The sequence below is a fragment of the Ochlerotatus camptorhynchus genome, unplaced genomic scaffold, assembly GCF_037179485.1.
Source record: "Ochlerotatus camptorhynchus isolate MF236.1 unplaced genomic scaffold, CSIRO-AGI_Acam_v1.1 ptg000077l, whole genome shotgun sequence".
Taxonomy (NCBI): domain Eukaryota; kingdom Metazoa; phylum Arthropoda; class Insecta; order Diptera; family Culicidae; genus Ochlerotatus; species Ochlerotatus camptorhynchus.
This window is the reverse complement of record NW_027040567.1, coordinates 6,616,745-6,635,603: the sequence shown is the minus strand read 5'-3', so window position 1 is coordinate 6,635,603 and position 18,859 is coordinate 6,616,745. Positions and strand designations below refer to the sequence as shown.

The 18,859-nt window shown below is 40.6% G+C and overlaps 2 protein-coding genes across 3 annotated transcripts in view; both read left to right on the top strand.

Annotated features, from left to right (window-relative positions):
* Positions 1-18,859, top strand: part of LOC135697722 (probable ATP-dependent RNA helicase DHX35) — a 65,159-nt gene that overhangs the window by 19,689 nt on the left and 26,611 nt on the right. For both annotated transcript variants that reach the window (XM_065217518.1, XM_065217517.1), the window contains one exon: positions 1,385-1,602. In XM_065217518.1, the coding sequence (XP_065073590.1) occupies positions 1,385-1,602 (218 nt within the window). The remainder of the gene's footprint in view (positions 1-1,384; positions 1,603-18,859) is intronic.
* Cpes (Ceramide phosphoethanolamine synthase) overlaps positions 1,492-18,859 on the top strand; it is a 28,953-nt gene continuing 11,585 nt past the window's right edge. Inside the window, exon 1 of the mRNA XM_065217558.1 lies at positions 1,492-1,602. The gene's annotated coding sequence lies outside the window, so the exon portion shown is untranslated. The remainder of the gene's footprint in view (positions 1,603-18,859) is intronic.

Genomic DNA, 18,859 nt, shown 5'->3' with positions numbered 1-18,859 from the left:
ATTCAGTCGCGCTTACTTGCAAAAAATGATATTACACAGACAACCCAAACTCAACACAATGCCAATGGTTAGACACCACAGATGCTCGCCGGCAGTCCATTCCACCTCCACGGTGATACTACTGCTGCTGCTGCTGCTATGTGGAAAGATAACGCTCGATTACTCTAAGCCATTATCACTCGCGCGATATCGCAGCGAATTGGCACTATTAAGTGTATGTTGTATGTACTTACTACACATATACGACAGCTGTGTCTACATACATTGTCGGTAGCTATACAATTCTCTCCACAGCTAGGAGAACTAGCTGGAGGTTCACTGTCACGTTCGGTTGCACGATGAAAGCGTACCGGTTGGATTCAGTTTTTTAACACACCGTGTCGTGCGTGGAGGTTGATGTACCTTACCGTCAATTTCCGCAGTCGCCGCAAAGAAAAAAAAAAAGAGCAGAAGGCAACTCGGAACCGGCATCGGTCAGTGCGTGCACTGACTCCACTTTCTGTTTGGGTATTATAGAAAATTGTACGTTCAGACCACGAATCGATCTGATGCGATTGCGAGTACAGCTCGGACTATGACACGACTCTGAACATCGTCGTTGCCGGTTTGAATTTAGATTTTAATTCATTTAACCTTGACCGCGGCGGGTGGCGCTAGTGTGTTGTTGCACACCACCGATCGTGTTGTTCTAGATTGATACGGATGGTTGGCGTTGCTTGAAGAAGATTCTAGACGTTCTGTTTGACCGAAGAAAGTTGTGCTTTGTTTTTGGTCCTACACAGAACGAATGCGGTCATAAATCGATATGTAGTTGCTCCAATTATCGCGTCAATTAAGTTAATTTGATTTAGGACCAGTTCCACCTGGTGCGCCATCGAACAGGTTCAGCGTACCTCTATCTGTGTTTCAGTTTTTGTTTTGCGCTTCACATCTCAGTGTCGTTGCTAGTGGTCTATGCATTCACTCCTATTCTGGACCTTGAGAGTCTGTCCACGCCGCTGTTCTTATCGCATGTCTATCTATCTGAGTACAATACCGAACCGTTGAACACAGAGAGTCACGATTCCAAGTCGAGAACTTATCACCAATTCATTCGTTCGGGTGGTCTGGTCGGTGATTGAATCGTGCCACCAGCATATTTCAACACCTCTGTGAAGAATGAATAGCCGGTAGAGAGCTTCCCACCCCCGATGAACGAACACTAATTGAATTAGTTTGTCTGCTGCTGTTGCTGCAGTTGTAAGCGTGCCATCGTACTTCGCTTCGTATTTACCTGGTTTGTTGTGAAATCTGTGCCGTCGAGTTTCCGTCTGGTGTAACAAGGTGTTTTGTTTTTGTCAACAGATATTAACTTTGTGCATTGCTTTCTCTATGCTCATTTCAGATGACGATTCATTTTCATCAGAACGTGACGCAGCCCCGTCCGATGATCACGTAACCGCGTTCGTCTTCAACTCTCACCACTCGCTCAACCTTGCCACTCAGCGCGAACGTCTTCCGATCCGGCAGTACCGCGATCAGATATTCTACTGTCTCGAACACTACCAAACGTTGGTGCTGGTCGGCGAAACCGGTTCCGGCAAGAGCACACAGGTACCGCAGGTGAGTGTCACTGGAGCGTGGTAACGGTTTATATAGTACAGATGGTGGTTTTGGTTTCGGAATCGGATGATCCTAGACGGGGAATGGTTTACAATGCACATCGACGCTTGCATCTTATCAATTCGGATTAATTTTATACAGCGTCAAAGGATGATTCATACGATGGTTGGTCGTTTGAGTCCAATGTTCTGTTTACTCGGTTACGGTTTAGTTACAGCTGCAATAAAAAGGGCTTATTAGTTATATTCCAGGTTGATTTTGAAGACAGCTGTTGTACTTTTCGTATGTGATTGGAATTGTTTCCCTTATCTAATCATTGCTTTGATGTGTCAGGATGTTTAACTAGTAATTTCTTTCAACAAAACTTCAATGAAAACAACGTTTTTATCTTAGCTTTTGCGTTGTTAGAGTTTCTTATTTTGGCAACATGTGCAGTGACCAGATGTGGCATGTTTAAGAAGGATTTAGTTTTCCTTTGTTATATATTTCTTCCGTCAATTCCGTAAATTAATGGTAGTCTACGAGATTACTATGATAATCATGAACGCTTTTCTTGGTGGTTTTCTTTAACTTTAACTAAGTTTAGAAACTTTAGAAACTTTTTGTAGTTCAGCATATTACTTGAGGCTGTCCATAAACTACATTACGGATTGACATTGGTTCGTACACAATTTTTAAATATTGTATGGTCCGTAGGAACTTGCCAATCCGGGCCCTCTTAAACGGCTACTTACTTACTACACGTCAGTTTCAAAGGTGCATTTTTTTAAATTCTGGCTGTACTTCAAAGTGCCATAATTCTCCGCAGTGCCTAATTCCGCCCATTTCGCCAAATTTTTGAACTATATTACAATTTTATCTAAATTTATATTTCTCCCGTACACAAGTAGTAAAAAAGCTGAAGATCAAATGGTGGAAATCTAAATTTGCTGTTATGATGTAACTTATTTTGAATACTCCAATTGATCTCATTTTGGTTGACTTAACGGTTAACACAGCAAAAATAATAGTAAACTTTTACACTGTTGAATCAAACGGAAAACTAATCTTGCTTTCAAAGAAATCAATTTGATTTCTGATTTTGCATTTATACTGAATACGGGCCTGGCGTAAATCGTTAGCATCCATGCTTCTTACGCTGAAAGACTTGAGCTCAAATCTTACCTCGGGCAAGTAACGAATGATCTAAAATGTGTTAAACAAAACAAATAAACAATAGTCGTTAGTTCAACGACAGATGAGCTTTAATTAAATTTTAAACAAGACGTTAACATCAGAACTTCAAGTTAAGTTGCTTTCATTAAACTGCACAATATGATATCAGACTAATTGTCGTGACAATTGAAATTAAAATGAGTTTTCATATTGAACTGCAATCTTTAATATCAATTTGCTTTCATTTTGTTAACCGACTTTGCTCGGGTAATACCTACCTTAATGTACAATCAAATTCAAATTATTTACAACTTATAATTATTTTAGAAATTTTCAAAACTGCGCAGAATCAGGCCTTAGATGCGTAGAATTATGGCACTTTGAGGTATGAATACGAATACCGCAAAGTGCCATAATTCTGCGCACCTAAGGCCTGAAAATTTCTAAAATAATTATAAATTGTAGTATTAATTACGGCTTCGGCGCCAAAATTTAAACGTTAATTCCGCTGTATTTCAACACCAAAACACTTCGCTGAATGTATTTAAACGTTTCCTCAATCTTTCAGCTTCAATCAAACTGCTGAACAGGTTTTTCTACAAATGAAACAGACACACGGCATAATACGGCTGATTTCGAGTTGCCGATAATAGAACAGCTGGATAACTCGCAGTTCAAATGGAAAGGTTGTCGAAAAAAAAGAGGCTGTCGACAATAGTCACACTCACCTAAGAAATTTGAAGCGTTGTAGAAACGTTTTCATCCCGTTTTGGACAATTTTGTTGATTGGAGTAGGTAGTATAGCAAGTAGCAGATAAATGTAAACACACAAATACGTCATTTATGTGCATTTAATTTTTATTTTTTTTTTTTTATTTTTTTTTTTTTATAAGGTTCAACCGAATTAACTTAACAGAGCCGAGAATTCTTGTTGAATATACAAAACATCTTAAAACTATAGTCAAAAGGTAGAACACAATAAACAATTTATCTTCCGCTATCCAATTGGCTTTCCTAAGTCGACGACGCATCGACTTAAAAGAATTGCTGATGAAGAACAATGAGAAGGACCACAGAATGGTTGCTGCCGAGTTAACAGACGATCGCGTGACACATATTGAGAGTTGTCTTCTTCTGTCGACAGCCGAGTGAACACTGATTTGTGTGCATGACGCTGAGAAATTGGTAATGTAAGCACGGACGCTGCTCAGATTGACGTAAATACGTCAATGCCCCTGTATAATATGATTTTTTTTTATTATAGTCACTCTTGGACTTGTCCGGGGTGAGATTTGAACTCGTGACTTTGGCGTGAGAGGTATGGATGTTAACCAGTACGCCGGGGTCGCTTTTATAATTTGAATTGAATTATACATGAAGGTAGATATTAACCACTTGTATATGGGAAAATATAAATAGATAAAATTTCAATATAGTTCAAAATTATGGCGGAATTTCGGCGCTGCACAGAATTATGGCACTTTGCGGTACAGGGTTGTTACAGCTGGGTGACATGTCAGAAGGGTGAATACAACGTGTTTTTACTTAGCAGCTATGAACTGCACTCCAAAGTCAGAGAGGCAATACGAATTTCCGATCTTATTTACCAACAAAATCGTTTTTCAGAATTTAAAAAAAAACGACAATTGCAAAAAGAATCTTGGATTTTTCTCCAGAGGAATAAATATGGAAGATGCTTTACCGTGTTTTAGCAATAAAGCCGGAAAATCTCACAATACCGAAATTTTTAACAGAAATATGATTAGAACTTATAGAAATACTGAAGTTTACGAACTTTCAAAATTTCCGCGATTCCATATTCGAAAAAAAAATATTTCAGGTTTTGGGCCCTGGGAAATTGTCAACGCTCTTAAATGATTTAACGGGAAGAACTTTCCAGGAAATTTGGAAGAAAATTGGTATACCTAATTCCAATGAAATTTTGTAGAGAACTCCAAGAGAATTCTAGAATGTATTCTTTAGAAATGCAGTGGAGAATTCCAAGATAATTCTGAAAAGAATACCATTGACTTTGCGAGGAAAGCTTCAGGTGAATCCAGTAGAAAATTCTAAGAGATATATGAGTAGAATTACATGGCAATTCTGAAGAGAATTCCATACGGATATTAAATAGAAGTCCTAGAGCACTCCGAAGATAATTCGGTGAAGAATTTCAAAGCAACTCTAAGCTGATTTGAAAGTAAATTCTGAGGATGATTCAATTCAAAGGACATTTTAACCACAATTTCAAGAAATTTCGAATGCAAACTGTTAGTAGCGGAGACGAATGCAGCACGGCCCTGGCGAGATTGAATGTGCACGAGACATGCACGAAACAGACAAAGCTCGGTTTTTCGAAGGAAGAAGCGCCTGACCACAATCGCGACACACGAAAGTTCTTCGAGAAGCTAAAAGCGAACACCACACGTATCAATATATTGACGCGAAGGGGAATTATTTACAAAAATATTGCTGATGTGAATACAGAATTATTGTCAATACCAATGTATTGACGTCAATATAGGATGTATTGACAATACGATTATTGTCAATAAAACCAAACGTGTAGGGTCCACTAAATAGTTCGCGCAAAGGCTTCGTGCCGCAAGCCGATTTGTGCAAGGATTCAAGAACGAGTGTGAGGTGAAAGCAATACTATGACGAGCACCTCAACGGTGATGCAGCAGAGAACGAAGGTGGCACGGCAACAGATCTGAGAGCACGCGCAGAAGACGACAGGCTACCGGCCTCTGATCTCCAAGAAGTTGAGTACTGGCTAGAGCGCTGTACTGGGTAATTGCCAAGATTTGGGAGGAGCAAATACTACAGAAGGAGTGGATGGAAGGTGTCTTATGCCCAATCTTAAAAAAAGACGACATGTTCGATTGCTGCAACTACCGCGCGATATTGGGCGAATACCTTGTAGGCAGCGCTCAGCAGTGTGCCGCCTACAAGGTACTCTCCCAATTCCTTTGCTCCCGCCTGAGTTCGTTGGGCAATACTAGGCGGGATTCATGGGTGCCCGTGCTACCACGGACCAAATTTTCACGATTCGGCAGATTCTGCAGAAATGCCGTGAATACAATGTGCCCACACATCATTTGTTCATCGATTTCAAATCCGCATACGTCACAATCGATCGATACGAGTACGGATTTCCGGATAAACTGACGCGATTGGTCAAGGCGAAGATCGATCGAGTGATGTGCGTTGTTCGTGTATCGGGGACTCAAGAGTCTCTCTGAATCTCGAAGGGGGTTACGGCAAGGTGATGGACTTTCGTGTCTGCTATTTAACATCGCGTTAGAAGGTGGGATAAGAAGAGTTGGGATAGACACAAGAGGCACGATCTTCAGGAAGTCCATCCAGTTTCTTGGCGTCACTCACGGTGAAATGATTTCCGTGTAAATCAACTGGGATTCACTACACCGTGAGCGATAAGTTGTCACTTCACCGTGAAATGACATCGGTAATAAGGGTCGGTGTACATGGACGTATCCCAAGGCATTCAATCGAAATCTGGCTAGGTGTGTCTGCTCAAACGTTCGCTTTACGTAATCAACTGAGAGGGGGTTAAGAAAGCGCAAATCGAAGTAGCAGTGGATAAACTTTGACATCCTATATAAATTTATGTCGTTTTCGTTTTTGCGGTGTAGCACCGGTGTAGTGTAAGCAGGAATAAGCGCGAGTCTTTGACAGCTCAACATTATTTGTTTGTAAACAAAGGTGCATCCTATATCTACACCTTAAATTATTTCGGTGTACGGCAGTGTAGCACCGGTGTAACTACACCGCAAAAACGAAAACGACATTAGTTCGCAATTGTTACTTTCTCACGAATGTCAGTGATATCATAGTAGTGCTACGCGTTTGTTCTCGTTTTCGGTCGTTTCGGTGCATCGCGTGTGATGTCGATGCGGAAGAAGAAGACAGGCTCTAACCAGGGTTCGAACCCTGCAACCCAGTCTAACGATGCCCAAGGCGGCAAAAAGACTAAGAGAGACACATCTAACCGTGGAAGTGTCCATACACCAAAGAACAGTGGTCCCCAGGATGGCGCCACAGCAATCAACGGTAGTGACATCAGTGATTTCGGCGGGTCCGTTGAAAACATGACCACGGACGGCCAGAACGGACCGAAAGTGAAACTCCCACCTCTGGTGGTGAATTCAGTACCACTCGACAAGCTAGCTCAATAGATGGCGAGTACAAGCTGTGCGGGATTGGCACGAAGATCATCCTCCACTGCTACTACAATAAAGCTTTAGGTTTCCTGAAGAATTCCAAAGTGGAATTGTTTCACACACTACGAATTTTGGAACAAAGGTGATCGAAGCTGAAATTAAAGACCGGTACAAGCTGGCCCCCATCGCCGTCTTCCGGATCAAGAGGAGGAACGAAAGCCAGAGGAAGTACCAGGATTGCCTTTTCCTGGTACACTTCAAGAAGGGGATGGTGACGCTTAATGCGTTGCAAGCAATCCGCTCCCTCTTCAACGTCATCATCCGTTGGGAGTCATACCGTGGTGGCCGCCGCGATGTAACGCAGTGTCAGCACTGCCTCAACTTCGGGCACGGCACCCGAAACTGCAACATCAACCCAAGCTGCAGCTTCTGCACCAATGACCATGCCTCCTCCGACTGCCCAGCGGACAGTCCTGAGGTTATCAAGTGTGTCAACTGTGGCGGTGCTCATCAGGGTTCTGACAGGCAGTGCCCCAAACGCGAGGAGTTCAAGCGTATCCGAAAGGATGCATCGACCACCAACCAACCAGGACGTAAGAAAAATAAGTCCCAGACTTTCGGGCCAGGCGATTTTCCGCCTCTTCGAACCAACCAGCAACCGTGAGTGTAACCCGCACCCCTCCCCCCCACCAACCAACACCCGGTGAACAAATTCCACTCCCCCCTGGATCCTGGAGAACACCGCCAACGCTAGAAGGTATGTACTCGGTGGTCGAGTGTTGGAACATGTTCGTCCATGTTACCAGCGCTTTCCGCGCACCAACAAGAACGAACAGTTCGAAACTATCGTGAAACTGGCTATGCATTATGGCGTCTAAACCACTATGCATAGTCACGTGGAACGCTTGCTCCTTAAGAGCAAAAACCATCGAGCTTGCGGACCTTCTCCGCAAGCATACCATCGACGTGGGCCTCCTCAACGAGACCCACCTCAAGTGCAGCGACAGTTGCTGGTTGTTGGACCACAACATAATTCGGTTTGATTGTACCAGCTCCAGAGGGTGGTGTTGCGATTATCGTCACCTCTATCATCGAGATTCTTGGTGTGGCGGTGGAGTCGTCGACTGGCTACGTCCAGTTCATCGTGTCTACTGCCCTCGACAGTGTGCCGCCAGTAGTGAAGGTTCACTCTCTGCTGGTCGCTGTCTTCAACAGATGCTTGGAACTGCACTACTTTCCAAGCATCTGGAAGACAGTGAAAATCATACCTATCCGCAAACCCGGGAATGACCCAACATTAGCTTCAAGCTACAGCTACCGATCAGCCTCCTTTCAGCGCTGAGCAAGCTGTTTGAGCAGCTGATCCTCAACCACCTGAATAAGAACCTGTGGAAGAACACAATATACTCACTCCGGAACAGTTTGGGATCAAGAAGGAGACACTCCAGAAATCATCAGCTAGTACGGGTGATGAATAACATCCTAAGTAACAATGCTGTTTCCAAGTCCACAGCCATGTCATTGGTAGACGTGGAAAAGGCATTCGACAGTGTGTGGCATGACGGACTTGTGCACAAGCTTTGCAACTTCAACTTCCCGTCCTATCGCCCATAACTACCTTCAGCAAAAGTCGTTCAGGATATCGTTGAATGGCTGCCTTTCAAATACGTTCTCCATCCCAGCAGGTGCTCCGCAAGGAAAACAACACAATAACCGTCAAGGGTAGGATGCCTCGCGAAATAACAAACAAGCTCCAACGATGCCTTGACGCCTTTGCTGATTATGCCACCACGTGGAAGATCAAAATCAATGCCTCCAAAACACAAACAATAATGTTCCTCCATCGGCAGTCACCCAAACTGAAACCGGCTCCCTCTTGTACTATAATCATGGATGGCACAAGTTGAGTGGTCCACCGAAGTAACCTATCTCGGGATGTTGCTAGACGAAAAGCTCCTACTCCGCTCGCATGTAGAGACAACCATAGTCAAGTGTTCTGCCTTGGTTAGGTGTCTGTTTCCGTTGATTTGCCGCAGATCCCGCCTCTCAAGGGTGAACAAACTGTCGGTCAACAAGCAAATCATAGCGGCCCTTATTACGAGGGTCACTTCACGGTGAAGTGACTCCCATTTGATTTACACGGCAATCACTTCACCGTTAGTGACAAGTGGTGACTTCACTAACTGATGCTGATTAATTTCAGCATTTTGTCATTTTACTGGAATCGGTTTCATAAGCCGGTTTGTTCAATGTTTCGGTAATTCAGTAATTAGTAGATTATAGGTGGGACATAACCTATGCACAGGAAACACTAAGTGGGACTCTTAAACCTTTGTCCTACACACGATTTTTTTAGTTTTAAAAAGTACAGCAACCTACTAGTACGGTAAGGTACGGTACACTCTAGTACCTATCGTAAAATAAAATATAATTGGCTTTCTTCAGACAGCACCCTCGCGTCAAGATAACGAACAATCACGCCGGAAAAGCGCGATTCTCGTGACGACCAATTCCCTGTCCAACCCTGTGGTTAATGCAGTGGCAGGTGTAATATATAGGTAGGTAAATTTATCTTTTCTGTGGCTCTTCCAAACGTAGACAGTCCTAATCCCCAAATACTATTTAACCATCACCTCCATCGTCGCTTACCGTAAGCGTAAATGTTTGCTGAAAGATAAGATGTCTTCATGAATTTCGCTCGTTCCTCAATCAGTAAAATTTAATGCTGATAACGTAAGCCAGGTTATGTCAGCTTTATAATGAGGTGATATAGATAGCGAGGATTTTCGTTTATCGTTTTCCAAACGGGTAGTGTGTAGTCGCTGTGATGATGTTGATTTAAAATTGATCTATCAGAAATTAATATGATTGCTGCTAAACGCTGCTGCTTGTTTGTCCTAGTTTATTTCTGTTTTCTCGTGTAAACATTTACTGGCATGTACGAATCAGCTACGCGCTGGATTGGGCTTTCGTCGTATATTATTCATGCTAACCTTTCGTACACTTGTTAGCTTTATTTTTAGAAATCGCCCTAAACCGGTATATCAAGCCAGAACAATAAGAACTCCCTCGTTTTCACCAAACCTAACACATGTCTGTCAGCAAATCGAACTCCGAGCTTAAATCTAGTGCTATGGCTGCCATGCTATATTCAGTGATTGCTTACATAGCTATCGATATACATAGTTTCCACCAATTGCTGCAGTCTGTTGCGCATTCAATTCAGCACGATATACAAACAGCATGTACAACCCGTCATCACGTCGTCATCCTGTGAAAGGTGTGTCGACGATCCTTCCCAAAGGGCTTAGCCCGAGTGCTTCTGCCCACATTCACCATATTCCACGTGAGGCAGTTCATAATATAACAAAAAAAAAAAAAAAAAAAAAACTGAACCACATGCAATGTTTAGGTATGAAGGTATGATTGGTGGGTTGTTGTAGAAGCGTAAAAGGATGAAAATAGATTTCGAACCCGATGAATGGGCCGGCCACGGACGAGCAGGCTTCACCTGTTCTTAGTGCACGGGAATGTTTCTCTTTGAGTCTTAAGTTATGTCCTCACAACAATACAAATGCAGTTTACACTCTATGTTTCGTAATACCCGGAGCAGCACATTGGCTTTCGTGTGATAAGAATTCTAAAATATTTCATAATCAGTCTCATGGCGAGGACAAAGCGGAGCCGGACCATGTTAGAGTACCTATAAATGAATGGAGACGCTGTCATGGCCATTAGACTGATGCAAAATTTGAAAAAAAAAAACAGTGTTCAAACGGTTCGTATTTGGTTCCTGATTAGCCTTCCAAAATTTGAACTCATTTAGTAAGATACTGACTTGGCACAAACCATTTCAAGTTTATATGGAAATTACTATGGAAAAACCAAATTTTGTGTTCATATCTATCTAATAATTCACCCTTTTACTCTACTCTAAAAATTGATAACTGTACTTGTAGTAAATTTTCACAGCTACAACTTTGTTGAAGACAATTTTTCAATAAAATGTAAGGATCAAAAGCTATTAATGATTCAAGTCACTATTCTCTGTAGCATAATCTCAATCAACTGCTTAGCAGGCAACATTGGTGTTTATGGCACGTAGAATAGAGCTAAAACATCGTGGCTACTATTTCACACTGCAGAATACAGTGTTGCCCACAAAACATTTGCTTAATCATGCCATAAGATTATCAATCTCGTAAACAATTAATAACTATTTAATTTGATGTTTGGCTGAAAAACAATATTCTGCAAAGTTGTAGCTGAGAATAGTTATAGAAATTGTTAACGGTGCAATATGGAAGAAGGATAGAAGACTACGAAGAAAAAGTTTGGGTTGCCCATAGAAATTTGCATACAAACTTCAAATGGTTTGTGCCCAGACAGTTTCTTACAAAATCATTTCAAACCTTCGGAGGCTAATCTAGACCCGATTTGGAACCGCTTGAGCACTGTGGAGCGAAAATTGTCAAATTTTGCATCAGTCTAATGGTCATGTTTCAGTCGCTATAAATCAATGGAGATGCATGGTAGCCTAGTCGCATAGGAGTATCGAGGGAAAAACCAAAACTTTTCAACAAAATCTAGTATTTTTAATTCCCTTTCATTTGATATTTTGATCTTTGGAATTGGCCCAATAGTTCAAAAGTTATAATTTAAAAAAAAAACATTTTTAAATGAAACCGATTTGTTTGAACCACTCTAACATGGAAGTGGTCACCCTAATGACCCTAATAACCCTAATTATGTGCATACAACCATTCCATAACAAAACGATATAGTTGTTCTCAGAATTTCGTAAAAATTGGTAGTTTTGTTCCTTATCGCAAAATAGTAGACTCGTATAAAGGGTGTCCCACATCAAATTGCATCACGGAAAATATGCTGTAGAAAATTACCTAGTTGACCGATACTTTTCAAACTTTCAGACTATAAAATACCATTAGTAAGTTTTTGGCATATGTCCCGATCATTAAATTCTATACAACCTCTGGCTGCAGCTTCTTCTGTACGGAAACCCACTGTTTCTTCATTTCGATGGGCCTTAGTTCCGGTGTGTTGGGGGTTCATGTCCTTGGGTGTGTGACTCCGTTGGCTTCATACCACTCCAGGACAACATTTTAATAGTGCTTTACATTTTAATAGAAGCTAGATCCGGCCAGAAGATCGTAGGGCCCTCGTGTTGCTTCAACAGAGGAAGCAGACGCTTCTGTAGACACTCCTTGAGGTAGATCTCCCCGTTTACAGTCCCGGTAGTCACGAACGGCGCACTCCGTTTGCCACATGAGCTGATCGCTTGCCAAATCATGTATTTCTTGGCAAACTTTGAAAGTTTCTGCATCCTTGCTTCCTCCGGAACATCAAACTTGTGCTGGACCGTGAAGAACAGTAGCCACGGAAGTCCGCCTTGACGTAAGTCTCATCATCCATGATGAGACAATGAAGCTTCGTCAGCAGCTGGGTGTACAGTGACTTTCCCACCATATTTTGCCATTCGTCACGATTTGGAGCCTTCTGCACTTTGTACGCATGCAGTCCCTCCCGGTCCTTGGCTCTCTGAACGAAAGACTTGGACAGATTCAACTTTTGGGCCACATCCCTGACCGAAGCATTGGGATTTCGCTTAAACGCTTCACGACACGCTTGTGATCCTGATCATTAATAGAACATCCATTCTGACCGCATTTCTGCTTCCGTTCGATGCTCAGAGTTTCGTTGTAACGTCTAATCACATGACTCACCGTTGACTGCACGATTCCGAGTTGTTTTCCGATGTCCCGATGAGAGAATTGAGGATTTTCCGGGTGCTTTTGCAAAATCAAAGCGATAAAGATACATTAAAAACAATACACTCTAAGCTACTTCTACCCAAATTTTCAAGAGAAAATACCCAATGGGTAATTTTCTACAGCGTTTTTTTTCCGTTATGCAATTTGATTTGGGACACCCTTTATTTATTTATTTTATTTTATCATTAGGGTGGTCCAAAAATAGATTTATTTTCAAAAATACAATACAATTTAATGGACTTTTAAAGGAACTCAAGGTCCTGTGACATGATTTTTTTTATCGGTGTTTGGACAAATACTAAAGCTACCGGGAGTTAAAGATTTTTCAAATTGAGAAAATGTCGAAATTTTCCTAGTTCAGTTTTTGGCATTTTAGGCTCGGAAAACATTCAAGATCCCGAAGTCAAATTCCAAAATATTGGGTCCAGAGTTTTTTTTTTTGAAATCGCTGACAATTTGTGATAGGTCTATGACAATTTCGAAATAAAAAAATAAAAATAATAGTGATTCAATGGTCAACATTGAAACAACAATTGGACAGTTAACGTTTCCGTTTGTTCGCAACTCTTCTTGTCAGTCAGAATTTACACACTGAATGAATCTTTCAAATACAAATTTGTTACCAAATCAAGCTGTGATTTGTTGTGAGTTTTTAAAGTCAAATTCTTTACTTTCAACATTGGTGACAAAGTGACTTTATTGACTAAATTTAAATGAATATTGACTTTAGTGACTTTTTGTTGAAAAAAGTTACTTTTTACTGACTGACTAGAAAATAGTGACCAAGTCACTACAAAGAGACCTGCTACCAGAGTTATTGTACACGTGCATCCATCCCGCGTGATAGAGGCACGCTTTCTATAAGATCGTAGGTGCCTGGTACATTTCGAGACGTATTATTTCGCGTTTCTTTTTTGTTCCTACGTGCCTCATTCGTGTCACATGTGCTGTGTCTCATGAGCTAAGCTCGGCGAGCTCCAGGGAGATCGGCAGCGTACCTACGTCCTGCGTGCATGCTAAAAGTGGCTGGTTGGTGATAAAAAAAACAGCAGAGAACTGTTGTAGTCGTGTCACATTCTCGTGTTGCTGGTACAACTGATTGATTTCAATCAGTTGGTATTCAGTTTTTGAAGGTTGAGAGATTGTGGTTTTATAGAAGTATTTCAAGCGGAAGATGAGTTAAACGATTACGAACCAATTACCGGCGGGGTTATTTGTTACCGATCCATGCGCATGGAATTTTCATGGTTCAAAATATTGATTTAGCTCCACCAAGTTCAAACGATTTCAAATCAGCTCCTGATCATTCTTACAAAATTTGTTCTCATTAGGATGCACTTGGCCCTTTGAAGTTTATGTAGGAATTGAAAAATTTAACGTTAGGATAATTAGTTATTAATTGATTAGGAAGATTATGTTCTTCTGACCTGGCTCATTTACTACTCAGCAGACAACATTGGAATAATAGGACAATAAATCGAGGCTATTATGTCATAAGGGCAAGATGCAGTGTTGCCCTGAAAACAGCCGATTAATCCTACCAGCAAGTTATCAATTTGGAAATTTCTTGACATTCAATTGAAAAGTGGTTTTCAACAAAGTTGCAGCTGGGAAATTTTCACGTAAGAGGGAGGAGTGGGCTCTGATGGACAACTTTTCCGTAAATTATTATGGTGCCGGGCTAGAACGATGAGGACAAAAAATACACTTTTCTTATAGTAATTCCCATATAAACTTCAAAGACCCAGTGCAGAATCAGTTCACCACCAAATTAGCTCAAATTTTGGGATATTGACCAGCCTGATTTGGATCCGATTGATCTTGGTGGATCAAATTGATAGGTATTTTGCAGCTGGCAGAGAACCAATAGTTCGGAGGGCCCTTTAAAAAAACTTCGTTGTTGAAATTGATTCGTGTGACTTCATCCATCAGTTTTTTCAGCCTTTCAAGCTGTAGCCGACATCGCTAGTTAAGGAAAAAAAAGCATGGTGTGCTCGTCCCAAGTAGTATTCAACCTGATAATATGATGAGAAATAAGAAAACTGGATTGTAAATTTTGGGATGAATCCAAGATATTTGTCACACTCAACGGTCAGTATCTGAATCGAAAACCATGTTTTCCAAAATGTTTATTTAGTAGGCTCTATATCTTTGAAATCTCTGCGGACCCGAAGGACTAAACAACTATTACAATGAAGATCTAAATCTATTTCCTATATTTTTTTGTACTTGCAACGCATCGAATCTCCGAAAAACCCTTTCTGCCGAGGATGCTGATGTTCGTTTTTGCATGCTGTTGATTTGCTGGTGCTGTCTGACAATGCCCCTACATCCACTACACCAGGGTACGAACTGCTATCCGAGCTGCAAGGAATTGTGTAGTTCTTCAAGAAACTTCGTGGTACTTCAGGGAACTTTTTAAATGTTTAGGAAACTTTCTTGAAGTGCAGATTTTTCTTTAAAGTTCAGCTAACTTTGTAGAAGCTCACCGAACTTCAGTGAACTTCGTAGAGTTTCATCGAACTGCTTCGGTAACTCTTTTTCTACGTACCTGAAAAAGTTATAGGACAACGACACTTCATACACCTCGCAGCTCGTAATTGACAGTATGGGCTGAATGAGACTATTCATACTGTCGCTAATGTGATTAGTAACACTTATGCTTCGTTTGACTCTAATGTTCCGGTAACTGTTTTCACTAGAACACTGTCCTGATTTTGAATGTTGCTTTGGTATTATTATTATATTTTGTTTTATGCATTAAGACATATGTCAGATGAATCATGAGCTTAATTTAGTGAAATTATTTGAAGTTCTGAGATCATGGAAAAGTTCAGAAAACTTCGTAGAAGTGGGAACTTTATACAAGTTTAGGTATCTTCGTAGAAGTTTATTGTTTAATGGCAGGGAACCTCTTTATTATTCAGGGACCTTTTTTATGACTTTAGAGCTTTGATGAAACCTCATGGACTTTAAATAGTTCAGAGAATTCCACTCAAATTCAGGAAATTTCGTGCGTCGAACTTTGTGGAGAATCAACGAGAAACGCAAACGTGAAGCAAGCTTTGATGAAGTTTTGTGAACTGCGTAATAATTCGAGGAACTGCGTATAACTTCATAGAAGTACGAGGCATTTTGAAAAAGTTCAGGGAATTTCGTAGAGATAGAAGACTTCAGGGATCTTCGTTTCAGTTTAGGGAACTTCATAGCAGTTTGTCAGAGATCTTAAAAATCTCAATGAACTTCCTGAAGATGACGATTTTGGACCATCGTTTAATTTCAAGGTACTTTGAAATTTGAGTAAATTTTCTAAAACTTAAGGAAATTTTGTAGCTGTTCAGGAAACGTTGCATAAGTAACAGGATATTCTTTCAGATATGCTCCCTAGACAGCCAAGAAGTTTTAAAAGATCAGCATTTGCTGATGTTCTTCTGATCTGAATTAGCGAGTTGCTAAAAAAAAAGGATGACTTAAGAATGTGCTTAAGCTTTCGAATATCATAATTTTTCAAATGGATAGATCAACTTTCAACACAGTATTTTCCAAATTTAAACCATACACTCTGTCAACATGGAGATTTGATTGGTTGATCTGTTGCAGGTTGTAGCAATGGATGTACCACTTTCTGGTTTGTTGTTGCGAGATAGTGGCGCTTGGTGGTCACTTTGTGGAATTGGTGCCGATACTCAGGCGCTTTCTTCTGACACTGTTGGTATACAAAGGCAAGGTCGCCCATTATCTAACCGAAAAGGTTATTTCTTCTTAGCGAATACGGACATCGACGCGAAAACGATGCCATCGAAACCCGCAGAGCAATGGTCAGCAGAAGCCACCTAGATTGTACCGTGTCAAGGGGCTGTTCATAAACTACGTAGACAGTTTTTTGGGATTCTTGACCCCCCCCCCTCCCCTGCGTAGACAATTGTCCATACAATTTTTTTTTGAAATTTGTATGGGCCGTGGATAATTGTCAACCCCCCCTAAACTGTCTACGTAGTTTATGAATAGCCCCCAACCAGAAAGCGATTTGAAGGAACGGAACAGAAGGTTGGTAGACTTGGTGATATTAATAAATGGAATGGTAAATATATTACTGCACTGATCTACACGCTCATCTGAGTTGAAGCCAACGATGCCCGCTCATGTCACTATTTTGCTGCAGATATTTAGTATAGACCGCGCCATCACCCAGTGGCTCACCACTACTGTTATAGAATTTATCTGAATGCTCGATCACATGAGGCACATTAAAAAAAAATCTGAACATTTTTAAAGTAATGGTAACAAAGTACAAGTGGTAACAAAGGTACTACGCCAAGAAAAAAATGTTCTGCAAAAAATTCTTCCACCCATTGAATTATCATAACATTGCTGCATTCGTAGCATTCCGATATAATCTATTCAAAATACGGAACATATAACCCATCTAACAATGTATACCAGTTGTGTTGCCGATGAATGGTTAAATTACGTTGAAAATGTGTGAACGTCTTGCAACGGTCAAATCTCCGTACGGTCAACGTAACGGTCAAATACCGATTCACTTTTTGTAGAATTTTTGTTAAATTCATTTCAAGAATTTAAGTACCGCAAATATATGCTACCTTTCCTCTAAAATAGGAATGGTTTGTGCAGACGCAAATGAAATGTCGGTCAAAGCAACCAAGTTTCAACAGCCTGTATTTCACTTACCTACACCTTCCAGAACTTCGAGCTCTGCAGTTCTAGCATTAATCGTAGCTCATGAGATGAGACACATGAGATCAGCGCGAGCCTCGCGCACGCCAGGATTTTTGGGTGTCGCATTTGTTTCTCGCTCGTATCTTATTCTCGCGTGTCTCTTTCTCGCTCGTCACATGTTGTTTTCGTTGCGACGGGAGACGGTTTGTTGAGAGTCTCGGCAGCACATTTTTGTACACACGAGGAAAATGTAACTCTGCCTGCTACCAACCGTGCAGGTGGTATTTTCTTGAGTTGCTCTTTGAAACTATCGTCGAATGCTCTCTGGAATTTCGTTGTAAAGATCTTTGGTATTTTTTCAGAGTTACCACTGGAGTTTCCTTCCACACTTGGAACTATGTATGTATCAAACACAGACAAACAGACGTAACTCTTTATCCTGGATCACCGTTTGTGTATTTAACGATTCGTTTAAATGTTATCGTTTACGCGAACTACTCGCCGCAACATTGCTTGTTTTCCGCGAGATGTCGTTACTGCAGTCCTATGTTTTGAAGATAATTTTATTGAAAGAATTACGTGTGGCTCCGTTATTAAGAGGAGAAAAAAAATTAGAAGAGTTTCCTTGGGTTGGGGCTTCATACATTGTCTATTTTTACAAAAATAAAAAAAAGTCCCTTTTTCCTGGTTCGAACATTTTCTTGTTTCCCAACTCAGTTCCTCCGAAACTCTAAAAACCGATATCCTATACACAGGGCTGGTAGCAGGTAACTTTTTAGTGACTTGGTCACTATTTTCAAGTCAGCCACTAAAAAGTCACTTTTTTCATCAAAAAGTCACTAAAGTCACTATTCCTTAAATTTAGTCACTAAAGTTACTTTTTTACGACCAATGTTGAGAGTAAATAATTTGACTTTAAAAACTCAGTAAAGTTTGACAAGAAGAATTGCGAACATATGGAAACGTTTACTGTTAACGAAATCTATTTTTTTTTTATCTTGAAATTGTCATAGACATACATATCATAAATTTTCAGAGATTTCTAAAAAAAAAGCTCTAGACCGAATAGGCACGTACATATTTTCCATCATACTTCTCAGGTGAATATTACGTGTTTTGGGAGAGAGATTACATTTGAGTGATTCACATAGAAATCAATTGATTTTCTCGAATATTTTATCGGACTTACTGATAATTTTGAAAATTGGCATCCAGTGGAATTCCTATTTTGAAGAGGTTACCTGAATTTTCAGGTAAAAATACCTTTTTCGTTTGTTCAATGTTTAATGTCAAAAAATGATTTAGGAAAATTATCAAGCCCTCAACATTTGTTCAAAGGCCAGACATTTGAATAATATTTGACTTTACTATTATCCGTCCAAACACCGAGAAAAAAATCATGTCACAGATCTTTGAGTTCCTTTTTAAGTGCATTAAATTGTATTG